This window comes from Sitophilus oryzae, unplaced genomic scaffold (genome assembly GCF_002938485.1).
Source record: "Sitophilus oryzae breed Bouriz unplaced genomic scaffold, Soryzae_2.0 scaffold_177_pilon_pilon, whole genome shotgun sequence".
In the NCBI taxonomy this organism is placed as follows: Eukaryota; Metazoa; Arthropoda; class Insecta; order Coleoptera; family Curculionidae; genus Sitophilus; species Sitophilus oryzae.
Genome location: NW_022146479.1, coordinates 10,045,476 through 10,073,118, shown reverse-complemented (window position 1 = coordinate 10,073,118; position 27,643 = coordinate 10,045,476). Strand labels below are relative to the sequence as shown.

The 27,643-nt window shown below is 32.1% G+C and overlaps 2 protein-coding genes across 7 annotated transcripts; one reads left to right on the top strand and one right to left on the bottom strand.

Annotated features, from left to right (window-relative positions):
• Positions 1 to 77: 77 nt before the first annotated feature.
• Positions 78 to 13,840, bottom strand: LOC115882569 (ELAV-like protein 3). Of its 5 annotated transcripts, XM_030900755.1 has the most exons (9): positions 13,642 to 13,840; positions 11,680 to 12,108; positions 10,877 to 10,915; positions 9,357 to 9,493; positions 8,122 to 8,275; positions 7,358 to 7,396; positions 6,600 to 6,641; positions 6,079 to 6,310; positions 78 to 5,830 (listed from the first exon to the last, which is right to left on the bottom strand). In XM_030900755.1, exons 2-9 carry the CDS (start codon positions 11,876 to 11,878, stop codon positions 5,506 to 5,508), a joined length of 1,167 nt encoding a protein of 388 aa, XP_030756615.1. In that variant the 5' UTR covers positions 11,879 to 12,108; positions 13,642 to 13,840; the 3' UTR covers positions 78 to 5,505. The 5 variants fall into 5 exon arrangements, with proteins under 5 accessions (XP_030756615.1, XP_030756617.1, XP_030756616.1 ...); XM_030900757.1 differs by lacking the exons at positions 6,600 to 6,641; positions 7,358 to 7,396; XM_030900756.1 differs by lacking the exons at positions 6,600 to 6,641; positions 10,877 to 10,915.
• On the top strand, positions 9,512 to 27,180 carry LOC115882568 (cytosolic carboxypeptidase 6-like). 2 transcript variants are annotated; one of them, XM_030900754.1, is made up of 8 exons: positions 9,512 to 10,211; positions 25,007 to 25,349; positions 25,403 to 25,628; positions 25,679 to 25,817; positions 25,879 to 26,105; positions 26,176 to 26,267; positions 26,383 to 26,606; positions 26,662 to 27,180. In XM_030900754.1, the coding sequence occupies exons 2-8, from the start codon at positions 25,036 to 25,038 to the stop codon at positions 27,138 to 27,140; spliced, it is 1,701 nt and encodes a 566-aa protein (XP_030756614.1). In that variant the 5' UTR covers positions 9,512 to 10,211; positions 25,007 to 25,035; the 3' UTR covers positions 27,141 to 27,180. The 2 variants fall into 2 exon arrangements, with proteins under 2 accessions (XP_030756614.1, XP_030756613.1); XM_030900753.1 differs by lacking the exon at positions 9,512 to 10,211 and adding an exon at positions 23,779 to 23,865.
• Positions 27,181 to 27,643: the final 463 nt, after the last annotated feature.

The following is a 27,643-nucleotide window of genomic DNA, read 5'->3' as shown; positions in this document are numbered from 1 at the left end:
TAAGTACCTACTTTTCATGATTTCATTTTGTTTATGGCGATTAGTGTCAAATAACTATGAATCCCCTTCAACCTCCCATAATAATTGTTTCATAAATTTTTCACATCTTGCAAATTTTTTTTTAAATGATATTTGTTAAATTTTCTCTTAGTATTTTTTATCATTTTTTTTAAAACTCGTAACAAGTTTAATAAATAATTCGCTTTATATAAGAAATCTGACACTATATTCTGATCAGCAATTCGATAATATATTTTGTTTCTATCTATCTATTAGTGATCTGTTTGTTATCAACTGACGAGATTATTATGTATTTGTAATGTACGTAATTGTGCACGTAATTGTTTAACGAATATAATATGAAGTTATCGTATGGCTGATCGAAGTAAAACTGATACGTTTGGGGCTATCGGATGCAGAGCCCTTAGAGTCAAAAATCGGCGTTGTGTTGATATGTCATTCACCCCCTTGCGACCGGTTTTAAATAAGTTGTTTAGGAAAACGAAAAACTCGTTTTTTTTGCGCGGTACAAAGGAGGAAACAGGAGAAATCTGCATGCTCAAGTCAGAAATTCCCCTCCAGGTTTCTAAAACTCCATTTTCAAAGACATCTTTCTGATTCTTTAGAACTTTTTACAGTATTATGTGCGTATTAAATAAAGAATTCAATATCTCGCAATGAAATTATGTAGTTATTTACAAGACAGATAGGATTTGATTTATTTGTTCGTTCGAATTTTAATGGAGAGTTGACGTTGATGGGAAAGATGTGTGAGAAAATGGAGGTCAAAAGAGATCATGATACCTCGCTTCTTAAAACTAGTAAAGCTATAAGTATATTGTAATAAGAACTTTCTTATATTAAGTTATTGCATGAATTACAGTTATGAGGTACTGTATTTCCTAATAATAAAACTTCTGTACATATTATAACTTTGCATTCACAATTTTTATCAAAACAGATAGAATATAGGCATGAGTATATAATAATTTATGTAAATATCAATTAGTGGTTTTCTTTTAAAAATGGAATGCATCTTGTCACAACAATGTTTTTGAGCTATGGCCCCTGCCGTGCGCAGGAGCCAGGCCGGCCCTGTTCAGAACGGGCCCGACCAGGGCAAGGGCCGTATCCGCCTCCACGCAGGCTTCATACAACCCTTGCCCGCAACACAACTGCTACACATAGATAAATTAACCAATAGGAATATGTAATGTACTATAATACACTTATGCTAGAGATCTACACAACACACAAAGATAACTCTTATGTAGAAATACAGATAGTGTCCGCGCCGCAATATAACGACACGAAGTCAATAATAATAATCAACCAGTAATAATGAAAAACGTTAAGCAAAGATATTATTAGCAAACGCTAGTCAAATAGAGGCTAAAATTTTTAAATAAGCATTGCCGACAGACATATTCTTTTTCTTTAATTAATTATAATTATCATGGAAATATCGTTGTTCTGTAAATGGAATTAGTCTACACGTGTTTCGTTTTTAGGCCTGAGTAACCAATATTCACCTACTACGTCCTACGTCACTAGTTTGTGCTCTGAACACTGTTTTTATTTCTTCCCCTGGCCCAATCAAAGTCACAGACATTTCACTTTTGGTCGAAACAAAATTAAAAAAGAAAACACGCATATTTTTTCATCTATTTCCGGCAACATCTGCCTAAAGTTACCAGTGTTAACAATTATTTTACCTACTTCACACTAATCTGTTTCATCACAGCCAGTTTAAATCTCTCTATAGAGTATCCCGTGACACAGCACCTCTTTTAATTACTCCTCAATCTAAAAATACCCTAACAACAATTTTCCCGAAAGATAAAAAACACTTTCGGAGAAACAAAATCTTTTTTTGCATTGAAAATAGTTTTCTCCCTTTTAAATAGTGTTTTGTGTGTGTGCTTTAATGTTTGTGCGCTAACAGCTTATAATATTATACTATTTTATTTTTTACACTCTCTGAAGATATACATCGGTACATAGCAAAAGAAAACAGCTAAATCGGATTTAAGGGTTGCAATTTCAAGGTCGGAGGTGTGGGTGTTACCCAAACCAGCCTGCTTATTTTTGTACAAACCAACCCACGCAAGTATATACTGGTAAACAATGTTCGATCAATACGGTTTAAAGTGAAATGTCTGTGTCCTGAATAGGCGGAGATTGTACATTATTGACCCCTACTAAACGTGCTGGTGTCGGCGTCATAATAACGCGTTCCAGAGGCGGATCAAGCAAGTTTCAAGAGCTCGATTTTCTCATAATATGTTCTTTTAACTTTCTTGTTTTCTAGGCGTCAGATCGGTTTAAAATTTGCCTTAATCCGGCCCCGAAAGCGTCAGTTCCCGAAATTCGGGGATTTCCTTAGACCTGGGTTTATCGATTAGCTACAATTTTCACCTCGATGTGGTAAATGACCATCTAGAAAAATAGCGGCAATATTTTCGGTTCGATTTGATCCAACAAACTTCGAAATACGTTTCGCGATATATTTCCCAGAAAAAAATACGACATTTGTCTCTTCTTTTGGTAATTATTTACAGATAATTCAGTGAACTGGTTCGATAATACCAGTAAAAGTAGGCTTTATTTCTGTAACAACGTATTATTTGCTAAATCCCGTAATTTATTTATTTCTCTTTTTCTTTGTTAATAGTATACACGTATATTATTATTAACTATATTTTATTCGGACGTACATACATCTTAATACTTTTAAATTATCGGCATATCACATATCGATATGGTCCTTATTAACATTTTTTTTTGTTTGATTTCTCTTGCACCTATATGACACATTTATGTACTTACATAAACTTTATTGCGTTAAACTTTGAACAAACAACTTCCGTGTTATAAATACTTTTTTTACTTTTAATGCTTTTTACCCGGAGCCGTATCGACCTGGACGCTTAGTCGATGCAGTTCGCTGCGCGTTAATATCGATATCGACGTATAAACCCAGGTCTAGTTATGCCGTTTTAGCTATACCATCATCGGGAGAAACGAAAAGACTCGATTTTCGTTCGACTTTTTAAAGTTTCGCCGGATTTATTTTTAGACAGGGAGGTACATCATCAAACCATGTTTTCTTCCAGACTTAGTCCCTGTCTAAAGATAGTGTGGAGTAAATAATTAAACTCCCCCGCCTAATGTTAAAGCTATCAATGACTTTTCTTAATTGTACTTATTTGCTTATTTATTTCGCTTCAAACTTCAAACTTATAATTTTTCTATGTATGTACAGTTTCGTATATTTGCGCTGTCAAAAGATGGTGTGCGTTTGCTCTTTTATCATCAGACGTCGCAATAATATACAAAATGTTCCGGCGAATTTCATTCGTGAAAAATCTAAAACAGTTATTTTTTGAAATTCTTTTACACAATTATCGAAAAAAATTGCTTTGTCCTGGAACGAGAACATTCTGTATATAAAACACTTGAACGAAAAGCATGACTTCAAACACGGAGTTTGGTACGCGTTAGTGGATCTAATTTTAATTTAATTTACGCTATATCTCTTGCAAGTTTCGTTTTAGATTTTCTTTTTGTACAAAAATAAAGTGTTTTTAGTTTAGAGTGGTTGATTAGTGGTTAGCTAAGCTACCAAACAACGGTAGCTTTGTGCAGGATGCGCAGAAAATAGTCATCCACCGACTTCAGCTAGACACACAACAAAAGAGAAAGGGTTGCGGGATATACACAAGAATCAAAATCAAAAGAAAGGCAGAAATTATAAATAAACTTTAATCTGTATTCTGAGAATAGAAAAATCATAAACCAAAATTAAAAATCGCCATAAATAAAACTAAACTAATAAATTATACAAATAAATAAACGGGATATTCGAGATGTCGAACTAAAAAATTATAATCGAAATGAAAATAGGGACAAAACGAGGAAGTTAAACTTGGAAAGGGGATGGTGTCGTTGTGGCCTCGCCAAAGAAAGCATTGCCGTCGTAACTTGATGGCATTCAAGCAAAAACCACGCTATGTCAGGAAAGAAAAGCTGTCATCAAATAATAAAAACGTGAAATAAACACAACACACAGACGGGCCACTCGGCAAAAAATGCTTCTCGCATCGTCCATAAACCCTCTCATTTTTACACCGCTGCGCATAAACTGAAAACTCACCGAAGGTAGATAACATAAAATCGGATAAGAAAAGCACGACGCTTACCCTTGGTAATTATACTGCAATACAATTCCAAAGTTACGCAACAAATAATCACTGCTTTTTTCTCATGTAGAATTCTCAAAATGTATATTGCCCTGGCGTGACGTCAGATCGCGGTTTATGTTCGCTACAAGATGTAGATAAAAAAAGCGTGTCTAGTTTATTTCTTCGGTCTAAGGTTCTCAAATTTTCAGAATTCCAATGAGCGCGTTTAGTTAAAAAAATGGATAGATAGAATTAGGGGAGACGGAAACAAATTAAAAGACAGAGAGCTGAGTGGAGTTTTCTGTTTGTGCGAGTATGGTTTCAAATGAAAAAAAACTACGGTTCTACCGAGTGGTCCTGAACTTAAAGCGGGCGCGCGCGGCAAGGGCTGTCAAATCTGTTACTTTAAGGAGTCAGTCGATCGCGGCTGCGTTACTAGAACTAGTAAAACTATGATGCTATCACAAAACTAGACGCGACCCTTGGCGCTGCGCCCCGCGTTAGCCGAACACAAAATTACGATACAAAAGACAAAGAAAAACCGGCCAGCTCGTACCGGCCAATCTACGCGACTAGTTTGAATATAAGATTACACAATAAATCACTACATTAAATACATAAGTTACTAAAAGTAGTACAATGAAACGAATTAACTAATAATTAAAAGAAAAGTTTCTTCTCTTTTATAATGAATAAATACTATCTCGTAAATATATATAAATATATATATATATATATATATTGTTTAGCGTTATAGAAATTGAGAGGAATTTGCTTCCCCACGGAAATAAAGAATGGTGATGGCACAATTATTACATTTACTAAGGCCAATTCCAGCAAGTAGATTCTTAAAGATTTAAAAATTTAAAATTTTGGTTTTGAATCAACAAAAGATAATTTTGCATCTACAAATACGACCCTAAATAAATATAGTTAAGCAAGCCATAAATACTTAGTTTTTAGTATTCTTTTTAGCCCCCTCTGGTAGGTATTCGACAAATTGAAATGCATCTTCATAGAATGCTTAACTGTGTTTATTTATTGGACGAAATTTGTATTTTTGCACCTTTAATGGAATTAGCCCTAACCAATCATCGTAACGCGGAGAATAGGGTTTGCTGTAGGAAACGCTAATGCACTTCTGACTAGCTTCGTATTTTTAAGTACTAAAATGCGTGAGCGGCGCCGCCCCAACCGACCGACCGTCGAATTACCTAGGTTTAGGACTGCCGCCCCTCGATCAATAAATAAGAATAAATTAAGTGACGGCTAGGGCTGGGGGGCGCGGCCCCGCTACGCTTCTCTACCACGAATCGTCGCTTCATGTTGTTTTGCTCTTGTTCGTTTTGAAGCTGACCTGCAGCACCCGGTTACCCAGCGTGTAACCGTTCAAAGACTGGATGGCGACCACGGCCTCGTCGTAGTTGGTCATGGTGACGAAGCCGAAACCTTTGCACTTGTTGGTCTGCAGGTCTCGGATCACTTTGACGCTCTGGACGGCGCCAAACGGCCCGAACAGTTGCCACAGCACGTTCTCTTCGGTCTCGGGAGCCAAGTTGTACACGAAGATGCACCAACCGGAGCCGTTCATCGCGTTGCCGGGCAGCATAGAGTTGGCCAGGAGATCTCCGGCCAGCGGAGAATACCTGCAACAAACAAACACATTCAGTAAACAACTCCACTAAAATATAGCCGACCTAGCGTCAAACTCAGTCATATTATCCGGTCTTGGTCTTGGAACAAACAGCAAGACTAAGACCAACACACTCTTTCAGCAAACAACTCCACACCCACCAATCTAATTTTAATAAAGTATAGCGCTCCAGACTTTTATTGGATAAAGAATGATATATTTTGCTGTAAACTAATGTGATAATAATTATTAAAAGCTTACCTAAAGCGGCCAGTGGGATGATGTATAGGACCAGCAAATCTTCTAGTTGCCTGAGGAGTCAAGTAAGCTGCTAGTGGAGGAATAGCTTTGTTATTGTTGCTGGGATTGTTTGCAAATTTGACGGTGATGGGCTCCGTCGATCCCTTTGGTATAGTGCCGTTCAGTTCTTGGATGGCACGCTCAGCTTCCATGCGCTGATCAAATCGAATGAAGCCAACCCCTTTCGACAAACCTACAGGGTGGACAAACGAAGCCTCGATTAGTAGCCTTAGCAGTGGTCCATTGTAAACTTCACCATATATATATACATATTTATGAAAGAATGGTTTAAGATGATTTTTTTAAATATTTTTAGGTAATTAAAGAAAATATTTAATCGCACTGTTTTTGTTAAGTAAAAGGTTGTAAGTCCTCGAATGAAAAAATACAACAACAAAAGAATATGAAAAGCTAAATAAATACTGTCAATGATATATATATTTTTTTTAAATATGCAATAGTGATATGCAAAAATTACTTACTTGAAGTCTGATTTTCGAGTTTAGGGCCATTTACTTCTGTTTCTAAAATTCAAAACAAAAAACTCAAGTAAAATAATGACTAGAACTAATAAACCAGGGACGCTATTTTTGCCACAAAATCAAATCTAAATCAGACAACTAGGAAATAATGTTGGACTTACGACATTTTAACTTTAAAGGAAAAAAACATTGATTCTGCCATAACTACATACTGTCATCTTCGAAAGATTATTATTTCATTTGAAGATAGAAATTTGTTCTCTGGATGTTTATTTTATTCCTTAAACGATTCTTCCAAAAATACGATTATGTTATATTTGTTAGTGTCTGTGTGAGTCGTGTTAGTGTTGTGATTGCTCTGCTCTTTGCTTACAAATAAAATATAATAAAAAAATACGACAACGAATAAGAAACTAAAAAACAGCAACTAAAATTCATGCGTACGATGCAGAAATAATAAGAAAAAAATTCCATGTAAGCTTTAATTAAATAATAATAAAAGAACTAAATATTATAAACACAAATTTGGAATAAGTGTTCGTCAATTTTTGGGGCATGGGACGAACGGTTTTGTTTAGTTTTTTTTTGTATTATATTTTAGATTTCTTCGTTAGATTTTTTTTGTTGGAAACCGATTGAGAATTGCTGTTTTGAGCGAGAATGTTTGAGTTCGCGGACTAAACAGAACAACCAAAAGTGGTTTGGTATTAGTGGTATGGTGTTCAGTTGGTGTTAATGGTAGAAAGATAGGTACATACCAGGTAAATTTTCTCCGGCCCCCGAGACAAATTGACGTACTAGGGAAGAGAAGAAAAACGGAAAATATAGGTAAACAGTAAAAAAAAGTGATTGAATTTTTTCTTAGGTTTATGTTTCAAACGGCGTCAGTCCGCGGGGCTGTATTCTAAACTTCAGTAGCGCCATCAAGAAAAAAACAGCCATTGTTGTTTTTCAATTTTTATCATCCCCACGAACAAAAAGAAAATGTATGGCTGGTATTATATTATAAAATAATAGAAATAAAACGCTACCATCAATTGTGGATACATCTCCGCGAAAGATGCCGTCCGAACAGAAACTCTTCTGAGGCCAAATTTCAACAGTAACTCTGAATGAGAAATTATAATGAATAAATCAAAGCTACGACATTCAAAAATAATAATAAGGAAACCAAACATTTACTGATTATAACATAATCAATAAAAAGTATGTTAATGTATTTGTATGTATGTTACTGTGACTGTGGCATTTCATTTTAAATAGTCAAACAAATATTTTTGACCTCTTCGTATTATCGTAAGTGTACGTCAAAAATATTCCTTTACGCATTATTTTTGGTCGCAGGGTATAAGTTTTTAAGACGAAAAGTCCTTAAGTCACCTTATTCCCCAAAACCATTTTTAGATCAAATAAAAATCAGATCATTTTTGTGTCTAAATACTGAAATTCTGATTTTTATTCGTTATTTTCGAATTGATGTCTGAAATAGTATGTTAAAGACCGTTGTGACAATTCTACTTACCGGTAATGTTGTCACAAAGAATGCGCGATGTTATGATCCTACCAAACGGACTGAACAATGCTTCCAGGTCTTGCTGAGTCATATTTTTTGGTAGTCCAGAAACGTACAAATTGGCCCCTTTGATTGCCTCTGAGCTAGGTCTTGCGTATGACACCTGAAAAAACAGAAACCTTTCTTCAAGTCTCGTTCACATTTGTTCCGAGATATTTTTAACTGTAAAAGTCTCAGTTACCAGATTTTCTTCGAACACTATATCAGTTACGAGGGAGTATTGCAACATCGGAGTTTCAACATAAAATACTCTAGAAATATGACTTGTATTTAAAAAAAAATAATCAAACACGAAGATATGATGTTCTTACTGAACAAGAAGCTTGAAATAAAGGTCTTGATGTAAGTGTTTAATTATTTATCATTAAACAAAGTCGGTGAATGAGATTAAGCCTAAGTACAACACTATATAAAATAAATTTATAATCGATTCAGCTTTGGAAAACTTTTCTTCATTTCGGATTAACTGTATCCAACCTTACAGCTGCTTGGATTATAAATTAATTTGATGAAGTAACATTTTAGTAATGAAAAATGTCCAATCTACCAAACTCATCTAGATATAATTTTACACGTCTAGCTACAAACAGGGATGAGAAAAGGTATATTTGTGGTAAATTACGCAAGAAGATTGAACCAAGCTGTCTCTTATTCGCAAAGTATTCCGGTTAAGATGATTGAACTATTTAAAGGAAATATGCGGATAATGTTTGAGGCACGGTCCTGGCATGCAAGGTACAAACGGAGTTCGCGTATTTGAAATCGCTGCCAAAATGCAAGTGTCGTTTGCATTATTAATCAAGCGAGTACGGACCCGCCGAATAGTCTGTCTGTATGTTCATTCCCCCGTGGAATTTTTCTTTGCAACCGATTTGCCAAACAAAATGTGAAAAACTCAACTGAAAACACACATCAGAAAAGAAAAATCACATTTCCCGTTCCTAAAAGTAACAAAGCAAACAACATAGAATAAAGAACACATAGAAATAGAAAAAATAGTAAAAAATAAAAAAAAGAATTCTGATTGGGAACAAGCTTGACCACATGTTTCTTTAAAAAACACTTATATTTTCATTTTAGATGGTACATCTTAAGGGTGATAAGCTCTTAGACTTATATAGGCTTTTTTAACATAGATTTAAACGATTCCCAATCTGAGTTCCTCCCAATAAAAAACAACTTACCTTGATGGTTTTGTTTTGTAATCTTAGCCCATTAAGAGTATTGATAGCTTTTTCAGCATCCTCAGGTCGGTGGTAGTTCACAAATCCGTAGCCCAGTGATTGCCCTGTAAGCAACGGACTAGTGATAACCCCAGGAACTGTGGGAAATCCAATTTCGAAAAAATACGTGTTAATAACACAAAAATAAAACTAAATAAAAAACAAAAAGAAACAAATTTAATCCAGTTAAAAATTGTTAGCTCCCAATATGCATTTGTAACTTCGTTATTTATTTAATTTAAGAAAAAACACATAAAAAATTACAGAAAGGAATCATTACAAATGCATATTTTCAAATGATTAGTAGCAAGAATGAAAATTAATACGAAAACTATAAGTTAATATCGGGTTAATACCATAAATAGGAAAATAAATAGTGAAAAATGAATTAATTAAACAAGTGTAATCATAAGTTACGCAATTAAACAAATTATATAGTCCTACACAAAGCGGGAACTACAAAAAAATCAAAATCAATAAAATATAGCAAATCATAAATGTCAGATTGCAAAGAACCGCTCCTTTTAAACTATAAGAGATCACGGCCGCTCTTCAAAACATCTCCTTCGCACAAAATTTTATCTGACAATAGTATTTCATACGATTATATCAAAAGTCATATTCTATATCTTACTTAATATTAATTTTTTTTTAATATATACTTGTACATCATAATCGAAAATAAATTTAAATACGGCCCTGTCCATTTGAAATTAATCCACGAAAACTTTCAGAATACGGTTCTGGTTTTGCGCAGGACCATATGATATTCTCCCCCTAAAATTAGGAGGGTCCTAGACACGTGCTATTGAAAAGGTGAGTCATTTTTTTTATATATCCACAAGGGTGGTACAAAAGAAATATCCTGTGCGATACGTTTACCAAAATCCACGCCAAATTCTTCACGCCAGCTTTGAGTATGTAGGAAGCAAAAAAGAAAAAACGGAGAATGTATATATGCCCCTTTATCTTTTTTAAATAATTATGCTAAATAAAAAAGGGCTGGGAATGTTTTAGATTAGAAATGAAACGTATAAAATGGTTAGGTATAATCACGGTAAGAATTGTATACAATAAACTGTTTACTACACATCACTGGGTATCATCACTTCCTGTAACTTGATAATTTCGAAACTTTTATTTAGAATACCCTGCCTACACTATTACAGATACTCTGACAATAAACCGAACATTTTTCGGTTTTCCATAAAGGTTTCAAACTAAACTACGTAATTTTGGATATATTATTCGCACAATTGCGCACAATTTCCACTATTTATTATACTCCAGATTATTCCCAAAAGTTAGTGTTTGATTAGTAAATTATTTTATTTTCTAAATACGTGGTGTTTTTAAAGTTTCTTTGATTAATCAATCGCCCTGGTCTAAACGCTAGCACATATGTATAAAAAAGAATAATTTCCAATATTAGTTCATCCCCCTATATTATTTATAATAAATCTTTAATGTTATTGATATACCTTCGTCTTCAGATCCAACATTTAGAGGTTGTAATTTGTCTGGAAGAAAATAAAAACATTTTCAAACTTTTTTATATTTAAAATATGACAGTTTTTTGATAGGCCTGATGTTGCTACGTTTTTTTAAATATATTATTATTTCGGTAATTTTATCATACAGTTTCATATATGCACTCACATGTATGACACAACAAGAAATTATTTTTAATTGCAATTAAGTAAATTGTTCTGAAAGCATTGAATTAACCAAAATCTAAACAAAAAGGAAGTAAGCATTTTACTCTTTTGGGTATTACGAAATTATGTTAAAAGTTATATGGGGCAATAGTTTGGACAAAACGGGTTTATTTCTTAGTTTAAGTTCTAAAAATAACCCAGGTATTTTAAAAAAAAGTCAAGGAATCCGTTTTTTACCAAAGATTTTGGAGCATATTTGACTAAAACAGCTATTTAAAGAATGCCTTCAAAATATTTACATATAGGTAGATTTTTTTATAACATCTGATTTAAAACACAAAATTATTTGTTAGAAAAGCTTCAATTTTCTCAAACAAGTTAGTGCAATAACAAATTGGTGGATGCATTTTCAGCACCCCACGTTCCCCTCATCTGAATATATACGTTACTGGACTACGAATTTGTTTTTTTGTTGACAAGAAAACCACGTGGTTTGGTTTAAACCTTTTTTCAATTTCTCTTTAGCGCAAAAAGGTTGAAACTAAACACTGAAACAAGTCCAACTTAGTGTTTTCAATGACTCGAAAAAAATCGTTGTATAATGTCGTGTCCAAACAGTTACATACCTGTTACTTTGTCCCTGATCAGCTTACAACTCTCCACCTCTCCAATGCTGGAGAACAGAGATCTGATCTCCTCCTGGGTCATCGTCTGAGGCAGATAGTTCACTATCAAGTTAGTCTTGGACTCCTCTTGGCCACCGCCCACGTTATTGCTGCTCCCATTCTGCTGGCCAACACCGGAGTCTAGCCCGTTGGACATCATGTTCTTGTTTGCCGTGGCTGGTTTTTCGTCACTCAAATTAAAAGTCGTGATAGAGAATTTCTTTATTAAGTCTTCAATGGTGCTGGCTTGTATTGGACCGGGGTCAACAAGAAAAGGCTGCTTTCTAGCAAGATCGTTTGGGTTTCGGTTATTTTGAGCAGCCGATCCCAAGACCTCTCTGGTCGATTACGGCTTTAGCTGGTACTTTTCGGTGTCCCTTTTATTAATATCTGCAATTAAACGAAACAATCTCATAATCATAGATAATCTTAGCAACTTTCTAAAAAAATCACACATTAAAAATTTGATTTGATGAAACAAACATGTAAAATAATACACCTTTCAACGTTCTGTGTCACAAGTTTTCAATCAATCATAAACATAATTTACAATGATTTTTCAATAAACAGTTTTCCCATGCATTGTAATTTAAAATTGTCTCCCTGCACAAATAAAACTAAAAACTACATAGTCTAAAAATTCAAATATCCTTAATTTCGTACATAATTCTAAAATAGCTATTTTAAATAAATAATATCTTAAAGTAATAAAAACTGCAATACTGTCAAAAATGCTGCCAAGTGCCAATTTTTTATCAAATACTTGGCTATTTCACTTAAGCTATATATAGGATATAGAACTTTTCAAACAAATAAAATATACCTAGTTATGATTTATGATTAATAAAAAGTGCGTGTCCATATAAGTGGGCATCGCAGATTCTCGCTCTAGTACATTGAGCGCCCTTGAATGGGGACAACCTGTATAGCACATTGATAAAATTGCGACAAGTAAATAATTAATAGTAATTTCAGAATAAACAAGTATCTAATTAAGAGCACGAATAGCATAAAACATTGTGTTGCATTTAAATAAAAATTCAGTTACAAATTCGATGTTTAGCATTTCATTGCCAACCAGCGTTAGTTCAAATTTATTTTTGAAAAAAAAACACAATATTGGTAAAATAATATAGGCGCCTGTCGTACATTTTAGAAAGCGGTTAGTTTTATTGAATTGGATGTTATGTCTATCACAGAAAATAAAAAATATTCTACTACCTCATTATTGAGTGGCATGCCTTTGAGATAAAGAAATCGTTGGGTGAAAATTAAATTTGTTAAATATTTTTAAGTATGAAGTACTGAATCTTCCTTGTAGGCGCACAGTATAAATTTATATTTTAAGTTTATTTATAGATCCCTGATCTATTTTAGTTTAAAGAAGCATATACAAATCTGCAAAATTTTATAGGTCTCTCCTTTACAAAAACTATTTATTTTGCAAGATTTTTTATTGTAAATATTTGCTTAATCACATTAAATTAGGAATCTTGGTTATTTTTATAATCAAATTGTTAATTTCCTTTGCATGCGTGGGTATGCTTCGACAATAAACAAATACACAAAGTTAGTGTTTCTCTCAAAAACCAAACAACCCAGCAAAATGATTTAATATTTTTTTTGTAATCGGAAGAATAAATCAATGTTAATTTCGTGGTGTTTTATTAAATTCCTGTCGGTGATTCCTTCGGGCTAAAAATAATTTTAAGAAAGCGGAAGCTCTGTTAGAAAAATATAGGCAAAGTATACAGCAAGTAAAGTTCCACATAATCTAATATAAACCGGGTAAAATTAACGTTGCGCGCATTCATATTTTGATTTATTCGCCTAATTATTTTGTTTGTATCGATTATTTCCGAATACCTAGCAACGTGACGTTTCTTAAATAATACAGAGCAAATGTTGTTACATATAACTTACCTAGAAAAACTCACTAAGAACTGAAAAGGAAAACTGGGAGTGCTAGGGCTGGAACTATTACTGGGTCATCGCGGAAAAAAATAATTAAGCTACTAGAAGCGAAAATAAAAGAAACTAACGAAAACAAAAAAGAAAAATCGAACTAAAATGGCACCAGCTTCACCGTATTCGGTTTGGAATCGCACTGTTGACGGTAAGCGCCGCGCGACCCAAAACATAGGCTCCCATTTCATTTGCCCATCGGTCATGCGCACACCCGCTACCCTGTATGTTTTCTATTTTTAAATTTTCAGCGAATTTCCTTTATACCAAAAAGTTTGCCGTTTTTTTAAAGAAAAGCCACGTGCGCCACGTCTACCACGGAATACAAATCGATAATTCGCACCTTTGATTCATTACCATCGTACATCAAAATTCCTGTAAATCAGGGTAAGCGCGGATGCGCTCCTGGTTTAATTTGAATTGAGATATACATTTATCCATTAGTATTAACCAAATCCTACCATTTACTAATAAATAAGATGCTTATTTACATATTATTTTCAAAAATTGCTAGAACATATTGTTCATATTAAAAGCAACTTAGAGGGCTTGCTTACTTGAGCCTGCAGCCTTTTAATAATATAATTCTTTATTTTATTGAGCGAAGAAAAAAAAACAGAATATTTACTATCTGTTTCGGACACGATTTGATGAGAAATGATCGCAATATAATATAATCCCCCAGTCATCTTGTGTGACGCGCTAGGGTGAATGGCCTAACTTTCAACTCTAGACATGGGTGCAGACTAGGCAAAAACTAGGTAGGGGAGAGCCAACCCCCTAAAAATTTTCTTTGTACGATATATCAGCTGTTTTGAAAGCGATTTCATCCCTTGCTTGCACTGATAGAAGCAGGCGATTATAGTTTTTTCTCTTCTAAGATGTCGCAATCACTTTCATACCTAAAATTTCCTATAAGTTTTGTTTCTTTTTAACAACTCAATTTTGTCTCAATAAAAAATTAACTTATATTCAAAACAAAACATTTTTAACAGACAAAGTAGTATGAGCAAACTCTATTCTTAGACTTTCTTCTTAAACTCTTCTCTTTTCTAACTTTATTCTTATAAAATAAATTATTGAGGAATAGGCTATACGCTTCATATACAAGGGCAAACAATAAAAACTAGTTTTCAATTTTTAATAATATGCATTGTGAGCGAGCGCGTGCGGCATATGGTCAGTTCTCTTTACAACCCCTGTATATAGCGCACGCCATTTGCAACTACCCCTTGCTATTAAAATCGGCATTGTGTTCCCAGACAGATATTTTCAGTTGCGGCACCGAAAATTTAAATAATTTTGACCAGAAACAGTTTGCTTTTGCCTGAAATTTTATAACAAAACAACACAATGTTTTACATCATTTTCCGTATAAAAGCAAATAAACAAAATTAAATAGGACACTGAAATGATATCATTTTCAGTTTTGTTCTATTTCAATTGACCAACAATAAAAAGAATATATAACAAATTTAAAAATAAAATTTAACTTTATTTTCCCCTGATCAAAAAATATATATGTATAGATATAGATTATTTATCACATGCATTACAAAGAACAAGGCTAAAATTAAAAATCTTTTCACCCTCTGCATATAAGGGTCAGTTTCCCCTTTGTAAAAGGCATTGTACGAAACTCACTAATGATAAAACGATATCACATTATACAGGGTGTTCACACCACACTCCAAATACGTATATATGCGTGGACATGAATATATGAATATACGAAAAATTAGGGAAAAAATATTTAAAAACTAATATCAGTATCAATTTGCATGACATTTTATGATATTTTAGAATATATAAGCATTTAAAATCTTAATTTTAAGGATTTTAAGATTTTAAAAGAGACTCGATGATTATTCGATCCCTTGGGTTTGAACGAGTATAGAAAGTCAAAAATTATCTATTTCTTGACATGTTTTTAGAGTTTTTAACAAATATTACCCGCAGATCTAAAATTTTGAAAATTACATTTATTAGAAATTTGTGCTATTAGAATATATTATATAAAAACAGTTAGTCTTAAATGGAGAAGGTTTTGTGAGAAAGTCCATTTTTCGTACCCATCTTTTCGAGCGAATATAGAAAGTTATTGGACATTTTTGACACATACTTAGAGCTTTTAAAAAATAGTAACCGTGGACCAAAAATGTTCAAAAATTCAACACTCATAGAAAATTTTATCTACTATTTGAATACATAAACTTTTAAAGACTGAAGTGATTTGGTTTTGCGAAAATGTCCCTTTTTCGAACCTTTCTTTATGATCAATTTTTGAGTGTTTAAAAACATCCCGACATGTAACACCGTACTCGTAAACTCAAAAAGGACTATATTTTTATATTGTACATAGTATTTTGATTAGTTAATAACTACAATTTCATCAAAATCGGCGAATTGACCAAAATAGCCACATTTTGTATAAAAAATTGACCATTTTTACAAAGTGAAATTAGTTCAGGTGTGGATAGAATTTTAAAAATCCTAGCACTTACATATTACATATATAGATTTTCTTTATACTTTTAGAAAATATAAACGTATAAGAGATTAAATGTCTTTGTTCTGTTTTTCCAACCCTTGTTTCTAAAAGATATCGACAAAACGGTTAAAATTCCCTACATTTATTATGGTAATCCCAAGGTCCAAAAAGAACTATTTTCTTATATCTCATCATTTATTAATAAGAATGGATTGATGCAGTTTCACTTAAAATTCTTCCATTTTCACGTTTCAATGTATCGAAAACGAGTAAAAATTCTAATAAACACTAACAATTTAAACATACCGATCGAATAGCGATCTATTTCTGTTCCATTTTTTTCTTTCTGTTAAAGTTTACATATGCGGTACTGGAAAAAAATGTTAATTGAAATCTATTTTGAATGTTTCGCACACTTCGCGCAAAAGTTTCGTATTGTACTTAAATTAAAACTGTTAGAAGTTTCACTATTCGCCTTCGGAGAAAACTTTCTAGCTTGGCATTGATTTTGTTTGTGACCAATTAAGCATAAATGAAAAGAACCAAGTAGTGGTTGAAATCCTGGATCGTTTTGCTAATATAAAGAATGTAAAAAATTTAAGAAATAAAACGGTTAATGAAAATCAAATAGATGCGAAGGTTCCTTTTACGAAGGAAAAATAGCGTGTGAAAATGCGAAAACACAGCGGAATCTGCGAAAATTATAATTGGGTATTGGCCGGCGTTAGCTCGCTCCGGTATTGATCCAGAACACACCCCCTCTAGGCGGGTAACCCCGCGCAACACCCCGTTTACCCTCCTCGTCTTAAATACCATCACCACGTTAAATAGCCATAGCAAGAAAATTGCTTTTTATACCTATAGATATTTTCTTTTAATTCAAAAATAATGAGGTTTTTAAAATATATGGAAAATTATTCAATATTTAGCATGCGAGAGATGATTTTTTAGGTGAAAATATGGTTGAGAAAGGAACATATTTTTGACTTACCTTACTGGCGAAGTGTTTGGGGGTATTTCGTTCAAAAAACTTGTGTAAATATTATAAAAAACGTTCGTTAGATCCCAAAACGACAGTAGGAATAATAAAATGATTGTATGAGTATCGTATAATATGAATAGAGTGACGAGTATATAAAGTTAAGACCGAAGATATATATATGTGTATATATATACTTTTTTATTGGAAAGGGGATTGCACTGAAATACCTTGAAATTACATATATACTTTACGAACTTTGCGGATTATTGAAGCCAACCTAGGGGTACGAGAATCAAATCGAACTAACCGAGGAATAAAAACCGGCAAAAAACGAACTGATTATTTCGAATTATCAAACGCTATTGCAAACGGACCACAATAGTAGCAATTATTGTTAATAATTAAGTATGCAAGAATGATATTATTACATAACGTACACTACCAAACGTAACACAAGTGTTATTCAGAGAGTGCAATAACTAAATGGTATTGCATAGCGTTTCGGGAAAGGGTGTCGGCTATCCAGTTGGTCGATATCTTGCGCGCGTCTACCGAACCCCGGCTTTAAGGACCCCCTTGTCCTTTCTGCAAAACGCCCCCAATCCTGCTGCGGACCTGCCGACCGTAACGCGAGAGCCTAGATATCCAGTCGCGCACTAGCTTGCAGCAGGACCCATTCTGCACTGCTCAAGAAGCCATGCTTTTTTACTATTTGCTCTATCCATTTTATCATTTCTCTCTTTGCTGACCCAATTTGCATTAATTTCTAGCTGTCCTTAGTTCGAACCATTTCCGCACAGATTTTCGGATTTCCTATTCAGTTATTAGTAATTTCGAGTCCCCCTCTTTGATGTCTCAAAAGAACCGGGAATTCCCAGTACTTTCGGTGTCGGTATTTCCCGGTTCTGAACCCTAATATAGTATATATATATAGTCATGAAAATTGGCGACTTTTACCCCGATTTTGAAAAAAACCATTGTTATTAACTAACTAGAAGATGTAGAATATGAAACTATATTCCATTTTGACTTTACAACTACGTTGCGAGATGTAGCATTATTTTTAAACACGATCCAATAAATGCTCAAAAACATGGATTCAAAAAATAAATTTTCTCACAAAACCAAAATATTTAGGCCTTTAAGTACTTGTATATTCTAAAAGTACTTAAAATTTCCTATAAACTCTGCAATTTTGAAACTTTTACTTCAGCGTTTACTTTTAGCATGAAAAAGCTCAAATACAAGCAAATTTTCACCGTATTTTCATATAGAGAGTGCCATAAAAATTGGCGATTATGATTAAGATACCAATTTTGATAAAACTATAGATAATTTACGAATTAAAAGGTGTATAATACGAACATATAACCGATTTTGATTCATTCAACTACAGTACACGTAGAGAAATTTTTCATCGAACATTGTTCAAAAATAAGGGTTTGAAAAATCGATTTATTTACAAAACTTAACTGATTAAATATTTAAATGTTTACATATTTTAAAGGGTGCATGAAATTTACTATAAACGCTGAAAGTTTCATACTCTTGTAACCATTTTTACTATTTTTTTGTAGGGACTTTAATAAAGGCGCAAAAATGAGCAAAAGTAGCAAATTTTTCGACGAACATGTATTCAAAAAATCAATTTTCTCACAAAACCGAAGTATTTAAGCTTTTAGGTGCTTGTATATTCTAAAAGTGCATAAAATCTCCTATAAACTCTGCAATTTTGAAACTTTTACTTCAGCGTTTACTTTTAGCATGAAAAAGCCCAAATACAATCAAATTGTCACCATATTTTCATATAGAGAGTGCCATAAAAATTGGCGATTATGATTAAGATACCAATTTTGATAAAACTATAGATAATTTACTAATTAAAAGATATACAATACGAGCATATAGCCGGTTTTGATCCATTGAAATTAGTACATGCAGAGAAATTTTTCATCAAGCATTGTTCAAAAACAAGGGTTCGAAAAATCGTTTTTTTTTACAAAACTTAACTGATTAAATATTTAAATGTTTATATATTTTAAAGGGTGCATAAAATTTACTATAAACGCTGAAAGTTTCATACTCTTATAATCATTTTTACTATTTTTTTGTAGGGACTTTAATAAAGGCGCAAAAATGAGCAAAAGTAGAAGTTGTTCGACGTTTTTTCTCTACATGAAAATCTGTTTTGCTTAAAAATTTTGATACGCTAACAAATGGCACAAATTGCGAACAAATCAACTAACTAGAATGTGTAGAATATGAAACTACATTTGACCTTACAACTACGTTGGGAGATGTAGCATTATTTTTAAACATGATTCAAAAATTGCTCAAAAACATGTATTCAAAAAATCAATTTTCTCACAAAACCAAAGTAATTAAGCTTTTAGGTGCTTGTATATTCTAAAGGTACCTACATAAAATTTCCTATAAACTCTGCAATTTTGAAACTTTTACTTCAGCGTTTACGTTTAGCATAAAAAAAGCCCAAATACAAGCAAATTTTCAGCATATTTTCATATAGAGAGTGCCTTAAAAATTGGCGATTATGATTCAGATACCAATTTTGATAAAACTATAGATAATTTACTAACTAAAAGGTGTATAACACGAACATATAACCGATTTTGATCCATTCAACTGCAGTACATGTAGAGAAATTTTTCATCAACATTGTTCAAAAACAACGGTTCGAAAAATCATTTTTTTTACAAAACTTAACTGATTAAATATTTAAATGTTTATATATTTTAAAGGGTGCATAAAATTTACTATATACGCTGAAAGTTTCATACTCTTATAGCCATTTTTACTATTTTTTGTAGGGACTTTAATAAAGGCGCAAAAATGAGCAAAAGTAGAAGTTATTCGACGTTTTTTCTCTATATGAAAATCTGTTTTGCTTAAAAATTTTGATAAGCTAACAAATGGCACAAATTGCGAACAAATCAATTAACTAGAATGTGTAGAATATGAAACTACATTTGACCTTACAACTACGTTGGGAGATGTAGCATTATTTTTAAACATGATTCAAAAATTGCTCAAAAACATGTATTCAAAAAATCAATTTTCTCACAAAACCAAAGTAATTAAGCTTTTAGGTGCTTGTATATTCTAAAGGTGCCTACATAAAATTTCCTATAAACTCTGCAATTTTGAAACTTTTACTTCAGCGTTTACGTTTAGCATAAAAAAAGCCCAAACACAAGCAAATTTTCAGCATATTTTCATATAGAGAGTGCCATAAAAATTGGCGATTATGATTCAGATACCAATTTTGATAAAACTATAGATAATTTACTAACTAAAAGGTGTATAACACGAACATATAACCGATTTTGATCCATTCAACTGCAGTACATGTAGAGAAATTTTTCATCAAACATTGTTCAAAAACAAGAGTTCGAAAAATCGATTTTTTTTAAAAAACTTAACTGATTAAATATTTAAATGTTTATATATTTTAAAGGGTGCATAAAATTTACTATATACGCTGAAAGTTTCATACCCTTATAGCCATTTTTACTATTTTTTGTAGGGACTTTAATAAAGGCGCAAAAATGAGCAAAAGTAGAAGTTGTTCGACGTTTTTTCTCTACATGAAAATCTGTTTTGCTTAAAAATTTTGATAAGCTAACAAATGGCACAAATTGCGAACAAATCAATTAACTAGAATGTGTAGAATATGAAACTACATTTGACCTTACAACTACGTTGGGAGATGTAGCATTATTTTTAAACATGATTCAAAAATTGCTCAAAAACATGTATTCAAAAAATCAATTTTCTCACAAAACCAAAGTAATTAAGCTTTTAGGTGCTTGTATATTCTAAAGGTGCCTACATAAAATTTCCTATAAACTCTGCAATTGTGAAACTTTTACTTCAGCGTTTACGTTTAGCATAAAAAAAGCCCAAACACAAGCAAATTTTCAGCATATTTTCATATAGAGAGTGCCATAAAAATTGGCGATTATGATTCAGATACCAATTTTGATAAAACTATAGATAATTTACTAACTAAAAGGTGTATAACACGAACATATAACCGATTTTGATCCATTCAACTGCAGTACATGTAGAGAAATTTTTCATCAAACATTGTTCAAAAACAAGAGTTCGAAAAATCGATTTTTTTACAAAACTTAACTGATTAAATATTTAAATGTTTATATATTTTAAAGGGTGCATAAAATTTACTATATACGCTGAAAGTTTCATACCCTTATAGCCATTTTTACTATTTTTTGTAGGGACTTTAATAAAGGCGCAAAAATGAGCAAAAGTAGAAGTTGTTCGACGTTTTTTCTCTACATGAAAATCTGTTTTGCTTAAAAATTTTGATAAGCTAACAAATGGCACAAATTGCGAACAAATCAATTAACTAGAATGTGTAGAATATGAAACTACATTTGACCTTACAACTACGTTGGGAGATGTAGCATTATTTTTTAAACATGATTCAAAATTGCTAAAAAACATGTATTCAAAAAATCAATTTTCTCACAAAACCAAAGTAATTAAGCTTTTAGGTGCTTGTATATTCTAAAGGTGCCTACATAAAATTTCCTATAAACTCTGCAATTTTGAAACTTTTACTTCAGCGTTTACGTTTAGCATAAAAAAAGCCCAAACACAAGCAAATTTTCAGCATATTTTCATATAGAGAGTGCCATAAAAATTGGCGATTATGATTCAGATACCAATTTTGATAAAACTATAGATAATTTACTAACTAAAAGGTGTATAACACGAACATATAACCGATTTTGATCCATTCAACTGCAGTACATGTAGAGAAATTTTTCATCAAACATTGTTCAAAAACAAGAGTTCGAAAATCGATTTTTTTACAAAACTTAACTGATTAAATATTTAAATGTTTATATATTTAAAGGGTGCATAAAATTTACTATATACGCTGAAAGTTTCATACTCTTATAGCCATTTTTACTATTTTTTGTAGGGACTTTAATAAAGGCGCAAAAATGAGCAATAGTAGAAGTTGTTCGACGTTTTTTCTCTACATGAAAATCTGTTTTGCTTAAAAATTTTGATAAGCTAACAAATGGCACAAATTGCGAACAAATCAATTAACTAGAATGTGTAGAATATGAAACTACATTTGACTTTACAACTACGTTGGGAGATGTAGCATTATTTTTAAACATGATTCAAAAATTGCTCAAAAACATGTATTCAAAAAATCAATTTTCTCACAAAACCAAAGTAATTAAGCTTTTAGGTGCTTGTATATTCTAAAGGTACCTACATAAAATTTCCTATAAACTCTGCAATTTTGAAACTTTTACTTCAGCGTTTACGTTTAGCATAAAAAAGCCCAAACACAAGCAAATTTTCAGCATATTTTCATATAGAGAGTGCCATAAAATTGGCGATTATGATTCAGATACCAATTTTGATAAAACTATAGATAATTTACTAACTAAAAGGTGTATAACACGAACATATAACCGATTTTGATCCATTCAACTGCAGTACATGTAGAGAAATTTTTCATCAAACATTGTTCAAAAACAAGAGTTCGAAAAATCGATTTTTTTTACAAAACTTAACTGATTAAATATTTAAATGTTTATATATTTTAAAGGGTGCATAAAATTTACTATATACGCTGAAAGTTTCATACTCTTATAGCCATTTTTACTATTTTTTGTAGGGACTTTAATAAAGGCGCAAAAATGAGCAATAGTAGAAGTTGTTCGACGTTTTTTCTCTACATGAAAATCTGTTTTGCTTAAAAATTTTGATAAGCTAACAAATGGCACAAATTGCGAACAAATCAATTAACTAGAATGTGTAGAATATGAAACTACATTTGACTTTACAACTACGTTGGGAGATGTAGCATTATTTTTAAACATGATTCAAAAATTGCTCAAAAACATGTATTCAAAAAATCAATTTTCTCACAAAACCAAAGTAATTAAGCTTTTAGGTGCTTGTATATTCTAAAGGTACCTACATAAAATTTCCTATAAACTCTGCAATTTTGAAACTTTTACTTCAGCGTTTACGTTTAGCATAAAAAAGCCCAAACACAAGCAAATTTTCAGCATATTTTCATATAGAGAGTGCCATAAAAATTGGCGATTATGATTCAGATACCAATTTTGATAAAACTATAGATAATTTACTAACTAAAAGGTGTATAACACGAACATATAACCGATTTTGATCCATTCAACTGCAGTACATGTAGAGAAATTTTTCATCAAACATTGTTCAAAAACAAGAGTTTGAAAAATCGATTTTTTTACGAAACTTAACTGATTAAATATTTAAATGTTTATATATTTTAAAGGGTGCATAAAATTTACTATATACGCTGAAAGTTTCATACTCTTATAGCCATTTTTACTATTTTTTGTTGGGACTTTAATAAAGGCGCAAAAATGAGCAAAAGTAGAAGTTGTTCGACGTTTTTTCTCTACATGAAAATCTGTTTTGCTTAAAAATTTTGATAAGCTAACAAATGGCATAAATTGCGAACTAATCAATCTTTATTCATAGCAAAAATATCGACCAAACGTTTGCCTTAATATTGTCAACATAATATAAGAAATTCTGCATTGACGAAGCGTCTTTTGTCAAGACAACATGAATGTTTCTTTAGTTTTCATTATTTTATTTATTAAAAACATATAATTATAAGTTCGTAACATGGGAGATTTCGGAGAAGGTATGTAAGAATAATAAAAATCTTATTTTTTAAATATTTAATCCATCCAAACATAATTTTCAAAAAGGACCCTTAAAAATTGATTTTCTGTCAGGAAGCATAAACAATGATTGACCTAGTTCTCTAGATATAAACACTGTACTACAGGAATGCTTTTGACCAGCGCTTATTTTAGATTTCTCTCTGATTTTTTTGATGTTTCAGACTATTTAAAAAAGATATCCACTCTGGTTAGTCTTCAAGCGAAATATAAATTTACTAAATGTCTATGTAAAAATAGATATTGATTTGTTCTATAAGGGTTCTATATATGCTTATAATGTAGTTAATAATACCTTTATTAGATACCGAATTTTATTTTATTTCCAATGGTTAAGAAGAATTACACCATTTAAAGGTCTCTAATAAATAATATGTGTACCTCTTGAAAGATAGAAAAAAATAGGTCTTAGATATCTGAAAAAGTATGTTAAATTCACTTTAAATGCCAATTTTGGTATACCTAAGTGCGCTTTTACACGGTTACGGGGGTTATAAAGAAAATACAGCGCATTTTTTTAAATTGGAAATAACTTTTACTAGAGTTTAAAAAAAATCGCCACAAAATAAACTGATGAAATATTTTTTGAATGCGCTAAAATTATATTTGCTAAAATATATTTAATTTATACGCAAACTGAAACTTTAACTGAAAAATCGTACATTACAAAAACATCTTTACTGAAAAAAACGCTTTGATTTCTGTTTAGATATATATTTAAATCTAGAGAAAATCATGCCTGAAAATCATTCTTTACAAGTTAATTACAAACCATTACTCTATTTTCACGCAAGCAATTTCCACTGCTTCAGGCTCTAAATTTCCCGGTTATCCGATTTCTATTTTTGATAACACCACGATTGGATTTACACTTGGTCTTTAAAGTTCAGTTGATGTTGCCCTTTGCACCTATCAATCTGCCTTACTTCAAAGATTTTTTTGTCTAAAAATATCATCTTAAATTTAAAATAAATGGATGTGGGTTATGATCCATTACAGCACACGAGTATATATCATGGCAGAGAGGGTATTTTTTCCTATAATATCAATTTTTGAAAACAATTAATCCGCTGGAGTTCTTTTTATTTGTTTTTTTTTAAGATTCGGATGACAGTGATGGAGAAGGCGGTATGGGAAATGTTAACAGACAAATAATGCGACCTCCAGGTCACAGTGGAAAAGCAAAGAGAGGGCACTTATGTTTTGATGCATCTTTCGAATGTGGAAACTTGGGAAGAGTGGACTTGATCAACGAATACGAATACGATTTGTTTATAAGACCCGATACTTGCAGCCCTCGGTTAAGGTTCTGGTTCAACTTCACCGTAGACAACGTAAAACTTGACCAAAGAGTTATTTTTAATTTAGTTAACATAAGTAAAGAACGAAATTTGTTTATGGAGAAGATGACACCTTTAGTAAAGTCTTCTAGTCGGCCCAAATGGTATATGATGACTCAGAGCCTTATACTGCTTGAATAAACTCGTAATATTTTAGGCAAAGGATTCCCAAGAAGGATGTTTTCTATCATAAATCTAACGTTCACCAAGGCCACTACGTTCTGAGTTTTTCCTTTGGGTTTGATAAGGAGGAAGATATCTTTCAGTTCGCCCTAGCTCCTCCATATAGCTATTCAAAATTGCAAACATTTTTATCGTTACTTGAAAAGAAAGCTTCGTATTTGAAGGAGAGCTTTAACAGGGAACTCTTAACCGAGTCTGTGGTATAGATCTCTATACTCTACTAAAATGAAATAAAAACGATTATTTTCAGCAAAAGAGGAAAGTGGACTTAATAACCATCGGAGCTCTTGGAACAGTTGATAAGAACAAACTCAAAACGAAAAGGAGGATGGTTTGCATTATGGCTAGAGTTCATCCAGGAGAAACTCCAGCCAGCTTCGCATGTCAAGGTGCGTTATATTTTCTTATTTAGTTTCCATATCCCATATCCATATATATTCTTTATTTCAGGACTGTTAGAGCTCTTAATTAGTTCAAATTCTGTAGCCACAATTCTAAGAGATAATGTCACATTCAAGGTGATTCCGATGTTGAATCCTGATGGAGTATTTTTGGGGAATTACAGAAGCACTGTTATAGGTCAAGATCTAAACCGATGTTGGAACATAGCAAACCAATGGTTGCATCCTACTATTAAAGCTGTGATAGATACGTTGACAATACTAGATAAGAGTAAGGTATATAATATTATCCTTAAACGATATTTATTTAGAAATAATATATATTCAATATCACCAACATTTTTAGGAGTTCCAGTTAGATTTTGTTATAGATATTCACGCTCACTCTAGTTTACCTGGTTGTTTTGTTTATGGAAATACTTATGACGATGTTTATAGGTACAAAAAATAATATTTTGAGCTAGGTTGTAATCTTGTGCTATTAAAAAAATATTAAATAGCCATTGGCGTAACCGCAGAGTGGGAAATCATCCGAATAAAATATTTTTTTTAGATATGAGAGACATATATTATTCCCAAAGCTGTTGGCGTCTACTGCAGATGATTATATTGCTTCAAACACGATGTTTAACTCTGACAATACTAAAATTGGGACATCTCGCCGATATTTGTGCTCGTTATTAAGTGACAAAGTTAACTGTTATACTTTTGAAGTATCTATATTTGGTTACAAGCTGAAAGGAAATGATGCCATTGTGCCTTATACTGAAGATAGTTGTATCCTTTTAATTAAAATTTATTCTCATTATGTATTCTTTAACATTTTATCTAGATATGCGCTGTGGGCGAAATTTAGTAAGAACATTCCTGGAATACTATCAAAACATTGGTGCCATCCCCATTCAGTTAACTTCTAACGTCTCCAGTAAGAAAAGATCCAGGAGGTCGCAATATCGTTCAAAAAATAAGAATTATGTCAGAAATAGGACTCCGCTGACAGGAAAAACGCAAGCACAGTTGCATTTTAAAAATTTGAACATGAACTACGATAGTGAAACTTCTGTTGAAGATTATACATATTCCTACAGGGCGGCAAGTCCAAAGAAAGCTTTTGACAGAATTTCGGAACAGTATCGTCTTAGAAGTGCCAAGACGCCCCAAAAAAGGAACTTCAGAAGCGATTCTCCTGTTTCCACTTTCGTCGTTCTGCCTGAACCGAACTTAACAGTCATTGACTTCAACGTCATCTCCAGAGACGGCATTGATAGAGTATCACAACTCAATAAAATTAACAAAGTTCGCAATTACTAAATTACTTAAAAGGGTGCTAAATAAAACCACTATTAAAATGTATTTTTCTAATTTATTTAACAAAAAAATATCCTAACAAGATTTAATTATTACAAATTTTTACGGTTATTTATAACCATTGCTAATACTCTAAACGACGGTACATCTAAAATATAAACTAAAAAACGCTCTTTTAATTTGATATATATATTTCCAAATGTTTTGTTCTTACTATTGTTCCACGACAAAACTATATGAGAAGCAGAGCCACGGTTAATATTTGGTGGCAGAGCATTATTTAATATTAATTGACCCGAACGTTTTAAATAAATATAGAGGAAAAATATTTTATTACAAAAAAATGAAAGTGTAAAAAATAAGGTTTAAAAACGGTTTAAAAATTAACCAGAAGTTTTATAATAAAGATTCATTGAGACAAAAAATGGTAAAAATATAAATATGAAAATTATAATAAATATAATGAAACAGCATTACCTTTTTTCATAGAGTTAAAAATTAAAACC

What these genes read in the sequence shown, in the direction of transcription:
- LOC115882568 (XM_030900753.1), top strand. An exon ending in TCTTCTAGTCGGCCCAAATG is followed by an intron (nt 25,350 to 25,402) that starts GTATATGATGAC and finishes GTAATATTTTAG; the next exon opens with GCAAAGGATTCCCAAGAAGG. An exon ending in AACTCTTAACCGAGTCTGTG is followed by an intron (nt 25,629 to 25,678) that starts GTATAGATCTCT and finishes GATTATTTTCAG; the next exon opens with CAAAAGAGGAAAGTGGACTT.
- LOC115882569 (XM_030900755.1), bottom strand. Translation starts at nt 11,878, where the DNA reads ATGATGTCCAACGGGCTAGACTCCGGTGTTGGCCAGCAGAATGGGAGC. An exon ending in ACTCGAAAATCAGACTTCAA is followed by an intron (nt 6,311 to 6,599) that starts GTAAGTAATTTT and finishes TCCACCCTGTAG; the next exon opens with GTTTGTCGAAAGGGGTTGGC. An exon ending in CATCCCACTGGCCGCTTTAG is followed by an intron (nt 5,831 to 6,078) that starts GTAAGCTTTTAA and finishes TGTTTGTTGCAG; the next exon opens with GTATTCTCCGCTGGCCGGAG.